Here is an 11239-nt window from a genome sequence, read left to right on the forward strand (position 1 = left end):
TGTCAATGTGAGTGACTTATTGACGCGAATATTTTAAAGATGGAAATATAACCGGTATTTGTATTGTCACCCATCGACCATCACATGCAATGACCTCCGAATTTAGGCAATATTATCAGTGTACATGGTATCCACCAATCGCGTGTTCGAGTGTGTTTAGTAAATTAAATTAATAAATAAATAACATGATAATTAGTTATTATACGTTAATAGGTATAAATGTATAATACATATGTGAAACAACTATAATATTAACATTATTCAGTTGAGTAAATACCTATAATGCCCATTTTACGTTATAATATGAATATTATGATATATCTGTATGAATAAAATAACTATTATCCATGCATATTTTTTAATTTGTAAAATACGTGAAGTACCTAGGTACTCATGATTTAAAAAAAATATTATTCCATAAAAGGTGTGTATTAGGTACCAGGACAAGTATCGGTGGACATATTCCATTTATTGATCTGTATAAAAGTTATATCATACACAAGTTTTGAGAAGCGGGCGGCGAGATATAACTATAATTGAGAATTTGAGACGTTGTACCTACTGGTGGTGGTTTCGAGATAGTTAATCTAATGGTGATTGTATGCTATAGCCTATATTACAAAAGGGGGTGTAGTTCAAGCATCAGTAGCGGCTTTGATTCGTCTTCTAGATAGGGTGGGGGGTAATATCCTTTTGGTCCAACAATTCTACTCTTGACTATTTACCCACCTAGGCCTATATAGAGAGAAAAACATGTATATCTAATACCTATAATAGGTATCCAATAGTAAAATTTGTGGGCCGTAATTATTATTTATAAACACTCTGAACTTCTATACAGATTTCTTAAAGAAATTATTATTTACAGGTAGGTTTAGTAGGTTATGATATCTAGGGGGCATGGCCTGCCAAGCATGCTATGTGGACATTGAACGGTGTGGACAGTGAACTACGTAAAAGTGTCTGCAAATAAGTGTGGTTCTTTGGTGTTTAACACGCCAAGTTGAAAAATGGGGATGGCGATAACTTTGGTTTGGAGGTAGCACCAATTTTTATTTTTGTATATCCTGATAGCACTAATTGAGCACCAAAAGTTGGTACTACAATAGATTTTGGTTCCGGTGTTGCACCCGCTGGGACAAAATGTGGGAAATCCCATAACTTGGAGAGAAACATAGCACTAATTTTGAAAACGTTACCATCGAATAGCACTAATTCAGCACTAAATTTCGATGCTATAGAGGATTTTGATGCTGGTATTGAACCCGCTACGTGAAGTTAGCGGAGAAAGGTAAGCCCCCATGTAACTTTTTACTGACTACAGCACTAATTTTTAAAACGCGACGGTTGAATAGCACTAATTGAGCACTAAATAGTGGTGTTATAGCGGAAATTAGTGCTCAAATCTTTCCGCTAACTTCACGGACCTACGCGGATGTAGAATAAGCGAGCCGAGGTGGAACGATTCGCATTAGTCCTAAATATGTATATTATATTACCGATCATTCAGATATGAGTTTTACAGACAGGGCCTGCCATGGTCCGTTCCACTACACAAATACCGGAACGTTATCGCCTCAAATGAAATTGTTGATTGCAGTAGTGGATCCAGCTTGGGCTTAATTTTGAGAGGGGAAATGTATTTATGCATGTAAAAATGTGTTTAGAGCATTGTAAAATATTTTCAAGTATTTTGACTCAACAAATAATATTTTATTGACATTTATAGAAAACCTAAAAAAAATTGAAAATCGAAAATGTCAATAAATGCATATCTTAAAACAAGTCTGAAAATGATAAAGTATACAGAAAATGAGAAAATAACATTTGGAGAAAATTTCAAGTCCTTTGTTTTTGTATAACGGCAAAATAAGAAAATCATTTGATGGAAACTCTTTGATTTTCAACTTGAAATCCAATGTCGAAAAATTTAAACTTCTAACGTTCATGACAAATTAGTTATAGATTTTCCGATAAATTATTTTCGTTAAAGGTAGGAAAACTCACGAGGAATCTTGTATTACATTTTAAAATATTGGATACGAATAGAATTTTTTTTATGCATTTTTAACTAAAAATAACTTCTGAATTTGTGTGATTTGACAAATATTGTTAAAGTTCTAACTTCAGACGCTCATAAAAAGTTATTGCGGATTTACACTCAACTTTTTTTTAAATATCCATTAATAACGACCTATGAGAAACCTTGTATTAAAATTCATAGGCGTGCGCAGACTTGTTTCGCAGGGTATGCCGGTATTTTCAAATATACCTACGTAGCTCAATACAAAAAAATAATCCCCCAAAAACTCTTAACTGGTACAAATAACTTTCCATATAATGCGAAAAGATATTAACATGCATTTTATTTAGCTTATTTATTGGTTTTAGATATTTTAATTTGAACAATTTGTACTATGATTTCATTTCAATAATGTAACAGTATAAAAACCTACAGACATTTGATCAAATTATAATTATATAAATAAAATAATGACAAAAAATGATAATCAAAGCAATCGAAATTATTTTATTTTTGATAGTATGAAAATAAACAATACTGCATGGGCCAGAGTGTTCTGGTGACAAAACCCGCAATTCTCACGAAAATAGTGGATTTTGATTTCAACTATAATATTATAATTTTATTATATATAGGTACTTGTGGTGATTATGAAAATATAATTATGAAATCTAGTTAATATTTGATTTCGTCTCAATAATATAAAAAAATAATCAAAATATTTAAATTCTTGAACTAAGATTCTATGAACTATGTTAGTTCATGGTTCTAATTTATAATCAAAACATTTACAACTATAAACTATATGGTTATGATAACTCTACAGGGGATGCCATGGCATCCCCGGCATCCCCCCTGCGCACGCCTATGTTAAAATTACAAGTATATGTTCACCTGGAGAAAAATTTTAGGATTCCGTTGTCGTGAGTCTGCGTCGGACGGATGGTGAGCGGCAGCGCTGCTGTATCCCTGGTACGTTAATCGACTAGTCAAGTACATGGTCGATACTGCCGGATGTGGTGGGTGACGTATGCATAGACCGTGAACGTACGATATTCAGCACCTGGTGGATTTCACGGAGGGACGTCTGGTCGCCGGTATTGGCTCGGGATCGATTCGCACGGAAGACAAGTGCGGCGATGCCCGTATGTGAGCAACCGCTCACGGTCCGTGCGAGGATGGCGGGCCATCCGGTCGCCTTATCGACTGACGTAAACGTCAGTGAAAGAATCACTGGTTGCCCTGTATCGTTGACTCGTACAACCGGTGTGTGTGGTGACTGGCGATGCCCGGACGGGTTGCTCACGGGTTTGTACGAGGTGTTTTGCTGAGGTGATAATCGTTTCTGTTGGCGTCGATATCGCCGAACGTAGCTAAAGACTGGTTGGCGGTCTAGTTACAGCTCGTCCGCGTTTGATTATTCTGGAGGTCCTTCTCTTCTCTTGTCTTCGAGTGTTTTTCTTGTTGAAAACTTAGTCGAAGAAATCATGTCTGTCTGTGTTTGATTTTTCTGGAGTTGTCTGCCTGTTGGAAATTGACCTGTAAATAAGTCTAGTGCCGTACCGATTAGTAAACCCGGGGCGTGCCATCATGTCACCCGTGTTTACTGTCAGGACAGATTTGGATGTTACTTGCTGACTTAATGGATTACGGCCACGGGGAGGGTCTCGTTATATTCGTCCTGACCTCCCCTAACCATGGCCGTATTCACAGGGTTGTTGTGTAGCCCAGAGAGCTTAATTTTGGTCTTAAGTACCTGACTACGTTTGTTTCTTACAATTTCGTATTCTGATTTGTTGATGGTAATGAATTGTGTAGTCCTTAGAAGGACAGTTTTAGTGTATGGTGTAACCGTTACATCAGGTACGCCATTTTTAACTAGTGCTATATTTTCATGGTTGACCTCTTCAGGCTATCAAACGCTTGGCGATAGTTAATAAATAATAGGTCTACGTTGGTACGGAATTTTAAACATTTAAAAAACAAATAATAAATTTCGTTTGGAAAGGTTCGACCTACTTATAAGTCTTACAAAATTTCGAGAAGTAATAAGTATTGCCATTATATTACTCATAAGTATTACTATATATAACACATTATGGAACTAAATATTAACTAGATTAGTCTACTTCTATTTGTACTCCACACTATATACAACATACAATAAGAATCTAAAAAATTAATTTTTTTTGGGATAAAATCAGAGTTACAGGTAGAGATGTCACGAGCAAGGCCGGGCAAGTTAATGATTTTTTTAACTCTGTTAAGTTAATATGCACCAATAACAAAAAGTTAAAAGTTAATTTAACTATAGGTTAACTCAGTTAAGTTAAAAGTTAATACACACTTTTTGCTAACTTTTTATTAAGTTAAAAAAAAGTTAATTTGTTTATAGAACGCCAGCGTACTTAATTTTTTTCCAACCCAAAACTAAATTACAGACTATATTATAGTGTTAATACTTTATACAGTATTTCCATATAAGTTAGATTTGAATGATATTTTTTAACTTAAAACAATTCACGGTAAATATTTTTTGACATGAAAATTAAATAGACTGAAATAGTGAAATATAACAAAATTAAACACAAAATAAATTAACTTAACTTACTTCTTAAAATTAAAAATGAATTCGTTAATTTCATGTTAATTAAAAAAGAAATTTAATAAGTTAACAGTTAAGTTAATGAAAAGCCAAAAGTAACTAGTTAAGTTAAAAAGTTTAAATTAAATTAACTTTTTAACTTAACTTTAATTTTTTAACTCGTTAATGCCCAGCTTTGGTCACGAGTATTTTTGTGGATTATCCTGTATTTCATCGCTGAGAACAAATAAAAATTAAAAATTCATGAAAAAATCAAATGTCCATAAATAGCTAAAAAACAGTCAAAATATTTTGAAACAAAACTGTTTTCATCCTGAATGTCGTAAATAACACATATAGGTATCCGTACTTAATTCTTGGTGTAATATTATTTCTTAATTTATACTTGAACATTTTTAGTTAACCGAAATTGATATGCCCATTAAAAAGGTAGGTAGTGTAAATGTCTCGCTAGAAAACTATTGCATGCTTTGATTTTAAACAGTTAAAAGTCACTCTGCAAACAATAATTTAAGAAATATAATATTCCATACTACTTTTATAATCCTTGTATTATGTAGCTAGGTACATAATAACATATTATGATTGTTTAAATTGAGAACTATAATCGATAAATTAGATATTATGTTTAATCGTATTAAAATTGCATCTTTGTCAATATTAGGAAATTTGGTTGAAATTGTATCAACATTTATGATTTATGTGTGTTGGATTTCATGAATATTTTATTCGAATACATTTTGAATTGATATAAATAGTATTTACAATTATATTACTGGGCTTAGAATTTTTATTTTGTCAACCAACACGTAATTAATATGAAAATGTAGTTTTATTGTATTTACTTAATATAATTTGTATATATTAAATTTTTGTTTATTCTATGTTTAATTAGGTGGTAGTTAAAAATAATAATGTATTGTGAGAAATATATACTTTTGATTACTTAAGCGTACGTTTGTTCACTGAACCAATACATCGTATAAACGTTTAATGCAATAAAATATTTTTTTTACTTCAGTTGATCCAGTTTTTTAGTCGAAAAATATACTGCAAAATGCAGTTACTCTGCTTGTTGATATTTATAGGAGCTACTCAAGTGAGATATTTCATTATTTTATTGTGTATTCGACTCTTATAAATTAAGATTTACTGAGTACCTACGTGACATTTAACTTTAAAATCAAATGATTGAAAATTTTACTTAAGATAGTCGATAGATCACATAGTTTATACATTTATAAATTTATATTAATTTAGTACTTATCCATAATACCTATTATTTATTGTTACATAGTACAGTCTTATAAAATCAAATCATTAGCTTAATGAATTATTAGTTTGACTAAGGAATACTTACGACTTACCTACTCTAGTAAAATGTAGATACCTACATTTGGTGTTTATGGTACAAAATATTTTGTATGCGTGAATACGTGAATTCTGTTATAGCACTAAAGGCATTTTAAAAAGTCAAAACTAGGTATTTATTAAATAAAATATTTAAGAAGGTACCACAGTAATAAATACTTAGTAATTTATTTGTTAATTATTTTAATATCATAAATTATAAAAATTGTAGATATTCAATATTATATTTTTTAATATACCTATCTATTCGACTTACGTTAGTACCTAGTAATCTAAAAAAAAGATTTCAATAAGATGTATCATTGATCATTGTAGGTTAGTTGAATTTAAAATATAACATTGTGTAGCTAATAAGAAAGATGATATGTACCTAGGTATAACTGTATAAGTGTACTACCTTTGTCTGAATGTTGTGCTGTGGGACATAATGACATGTACCAGGGAAGTTCATCATAACACAAAATAGTTTGTCCTATCAATAAAATAATTAACTCACACCTCGTGATTTGATTTTTCTGCAAGAGTGAATATTTAGATAACACTATTTTTGTGGGTTATGTATATGAATCACGTCGATGTATCACAGATCTGTATTGAATTTTAAATGTTTTCTAATTTTTGCTTTTAGTTACCACTGTTTCATGTTTAAATATAATTAATTGTGAGGTAATTTTATACTAGACATAATATTTACGGTATTAAATTAATACTTTTTTTTAAAGATACCCAATTATTTTATTCACAGAAGTAGGTTATATGGTATATAAATATGGTATATAGTACATTATATTAAAATATCTAGTAATATAGTAGATAGTAACTGAAACAGTAAAGCTCTATTTATAATTATTTTCTTTTCGAATAAATTTATAAATAAATGTATATAAGTACCTATTACTATCCTGCTAAACACCTGGTATCATGTATGGATTTGTTTTTTTTTTTGTAAAATCCCTGATGATAAATACTTACTGGTTTATTATTATGATGTAATAAAATATATATTTTATAGTATATAATAATATGTAAAGATTTACAATTTACAACTATTGATAATTTGTATAAAATAATAATAAAATAAAATTGAACAACAATGAACTGATTAATATAATAAGTTTATTTAACATTTTTTAGTGTGATGATTCATCAGACAGTAAGACTTTAGATCCAGCTTGTTATGATAACTTGGGAGTACCAAATGCTGTGGAATATGTTTCACATTATACATTATCAGTTCAAACATCATATATAACTTCTGTTGAATGTATGCTATCATCAAATCATTACATACAAAGTGGATATTCTGAAATTGACAGCTCTTCAAATGATCTTTTAACAAATTTAATAACGTCATTTAAAGAAGGGTTTGGAAATTTTGAAAATATGATAAATGGATTGCAACAACCTGATTATGAAAAAGAATCGCAAGAAAAAATTAATGCTGTAGTATCAATGACAGTTAATTATTACCAAAAAAAAGATGTAACTGTTGAAAAATCAGAAACAAAGCTCAGCGAAGTAACAGAAGTACAACAAGCGCAATCAATTCTAACTGCAAGACGCTGTGAATCATCTTACATTAACTTTATGAATGATGTTACGACGATAAAAACAAAGTATACTAGTGAAACGACTAATACAGGTACTATTGATACGAATCAATGGGCTACTCTGGTGAAACAGTATTACGACGCAAGAGAAAGTATAGTTACTAAAACGAATGTGTACGCATCAATTAGAGAAGCGTTTTTGTTTGGTAGTGGGATAAATTTGTGCGATGCATCTGCAAACACTGATAATACTGATAAATCACTACTGGTTAGTAAATATTATTTTTCACCTTTTAACTCATTTGTTTTACTCATTTAGATTATTTAATAAGTATCTGCAATTCTCGTACACTTTTTTTCAGGACATATACAAAACTGACGATTTATCAAAGTTCTTTGGAAACACTGATAATGACGCATCGGCACTATTATCTCAGACAGTCATACAAATGTATTCGATTTATAAGGCTTCATTGACTACTATTTATTTAAAATCTGTGGTTCATTCAAATAGTGATTTAGCAATGAGAGTTGTAATATGGGAACAAGTGAATTTAGTTCGAGCAAACTTTGAGTACATGAGTCAAAACATAGTGTTGTTTATAAAAACCACACAAACAGACGCAGAATCTAGTTATGGTGCCGATTCTGAAGAATACAAAAAAATCATGATAGCCTTATATACTTCTGTAAATAAAATGCTTTTGACAATTGTTAAATCCACTGAGGTACATTATCAACGAGCGTTGAACTTTAATCCTGATAGAAGTATGATTAAAACCGATTTCAATGAATATAAAGTGGATATAATCGAAACATATAATGAGAATATTATGTGGAGCAATACTAATGCTGCTCGATATGATATGCGTCTTATTGAGCAAAAAGACTGTTCATATCCATCATCAGAAATGTGTATACCACAGGATATGTACTCATTAGTCATAAATAAATTAGTTTTTCAAACATTTATTTGTCAAGTAAATTATGTATACATACGAATAACAACAACACAGTATGATAAGACAAGTGTAGATTCTTGGATAAATGATAAAATCACAATAATAGAATTTCAAAATTCATTCATATTTGCCAAATATTCAGCGACCATTAACAAAATGCTTATTGTAAATAGTTGCTCTTATACAAGTTCATTATTGACCACAGACCAAAGTACTCAATCTAATGAAGTTCAACAAATTATGGATCAAATATCAAATGATGTTGTTGGAGTGCTATGTGTAAATACCTTGGAGATAACAGAGACGTATAATACTCTTGATGTATTTGTAGATACAAATTGTAATACAAACCCTAAATCAATAGTATACAAACCTGACAAACCGAAAACTCCACCAACTAGCGGAACACCGCCTTCCAGCGGAACACCACCTTCCAGCGGAACACCACCTTCCAGCGGAACACCACCTTCCAGCGGAACACCACCTTCCAGCGGAACACCACCTTCCAGTGGAACACCACCTTCCACCGGAACACCACCTTCCACCGGAACACCACCTTCCACCGGAACACCACCTTCCACCGGAACACCACCTTCCACAGGAACACCACCTTCCACCGGAACACCACCTTCCACCGGAACACCACCTTCCTCCGGAACACCACCTTCCACCGGAACACCACCTTCCACCGGAACACCACCTTCCAGCGGAACACCACCTTCCAGCGGAACACCACCTTCCAGCGGAACACCACCTTCCAGTGGAACACCACCTTCCACCGGAACACCACCTTCCAGCGGAACACCACCTTCCACCGGAACACCACCTTCCACCGGAACACCACCTTCCAGCGGAACACCACCTTCCACCGGAACACCACCTTCCACCGGAACACCACCTTCCAGTGGAACACCACCTTCCACCGGAACACCACCTTCCACCGGAACACCACCTTCCACCGGAACACCATCTTCCAGCGGAACACCACCTTCCACCGGAACACCATCTACCAGCGGAACACCAACTACCAGCGGAACACCATCTACTGGTAATTATCCACAACCGGGAAGCCCAACAAATACAAGCAACGGAAATAATAATGCCTTAGAATATTCGTATATAAAATCTGGTACACAAATAACAAAAACTGTACAATTACTCCAAAATTCTTTTAAAAACAAAATAACATCAAGTTTAACTTATGTTCAAACCACACAAGAAACCCAATACACGAAAGTAGTAATAAAATCATTGGAAATTTGTCAACAAATATCTCAATATAATACAGATTATTTGGATTGCGTAGCTTCAGATTCACTAACATATATATCTCAAGTAACAACTCCTGGTTCTCAAGAATATTTTGACGCAATAGTCGTATTATTTAGAGATATACAGGAAAAATCAAATATGCTATCTACGTCGATGGATATACCATTTAAGAGGACAAATATGTATCCATTAACATCTGAAGAATACGTATATGTGGTTCAAACTGTCGAATACTCTGAATTTGTCAAACAATTTTATCAATACTTTGAAGTAAATTGCGATGAAATATATAACTCAGAAAACGATGTTGATTTATTCCTAACAAATAGTATAACACAATTTAATAATATATACGACACGGTTGTAACGGCAGTTCAACAAACACCGGATGATTTATATAAAACATTTCTATTAAGCTATTTAGAAAAAACTATAACTGTGTATAAACAAACCACCGATTGTTTCAAAGAACAAATTGTTCAAACAAAAGAGTTTATTAGTCAAAGTGGCGATAGCAGCAAACTTGCATTTTATCAAGAAATCATGCAACGGGTAGATTCTATTAATGTAATGTATTCTAGTGTTCTTATCAAGTCGTATCAATATTCCAAAAATACTGCCAGTGTTACAATATATGAATCTGAATTTGACATTGTCACTACTCAAACGGAAATAGTGACTAGTTATACGAGTATCACCGTTGAAGAAACGGTAGGAATTGAAATACAAGTGTCAACTGGTAGCTAAGATTTGAAAACGTAGGAGGTTGAAGTGGAGAGTATTAGGTTAAGTATATAAATTATCATTTTTAAATTTGCTTAAAAAACATTTTTATACCACTAGTATGAACTTGTAATATAAATTAAATTATACCATAATGTACCTCTGTATACGTTTTGCATGAAACTAAGTACCTAGACTTAATAATATATGTTGTTTGGATTATTCATAAAAAAAAATATTGTAAAATTACAATAAAAATTAGAAACATTTAACATGTATTTTATGTATTATATTCATTTAGATATACAAAGTAAACCCGAATGAGTCATTGTTTAAAAAAAAATATTTTATTACCACTATTTCAATTTTGTAATTTTAAAAAGTATAAAAAGAAAATTATCTTATCAGCCATGATAATGTTATCTAGGTACCTACCAATTATAACATTGAAATTCGAACATAAATATAATTATTACTGTTGTAACTATTAATTTTTCTTATAATTTAATAAGAATACTCTTATTATACCTATAACCTATCTATCCTTATATCCTTCTATGAGTAATGAAAAATAGTTTAAACATTTTGTATGTAGATTATGTTAGTTATAATTATATTATTATTATTATTATTAGATTGTCTTCAAAATGTAGTTTGATAACATAATACAAAATTCATCATGAGCGTTTTCCTTGAATTACAAACAAAATTAGCGTAAAGTCATATTATTTTT

At 31.7% G+C, this 11239-nt stretch overlaps 1 protein-coding gene across 1 annotated transcript; it reads left to right on the forward strand.

Moving 5' to 3' along the window:
• Nucleotides 1-5559: 5559 nt before the first annotated feature.
• LOC100163848 lies at nt 5560-10993 on the forward strand. Its single transcript, XM_001951828.5, has 3 exons — nt 5560-5727; nt 7134-7817; nt 7912-10993. The coding sequence occupies exons 1-3, from the start codon at nt 5686-5688 to the stop codon at nt 10528-10530; spliced, it is 3345 nt and encodes a 1114-aa protein (XP_001951863.2). The 5' UTR covers nt 5560-5685; the 3' UTR covers nt 10531-10993.
• The last annotated feature ends 246 nt before the right edge of the window (nt 10994-11239 follow it).

This window comes from Acyrthosiphon pisum, chromosome A2 (assembly GCF_005508785.2).
Source record: "Acyrthosiphon pisum isolate AL4f chromosome A2, pea_aphid_22Mar2018_4r6ur, whole genome shotgun sequence".
In the NCBI taxonomy this organism is placed as follows: domain Eukaryota; kingdom Metazoa; phylum Arthropoda; class Insecta; order Hemiptera; family Aphididae; genus Acyrthosiphon; species Acyrthosiphon pisum.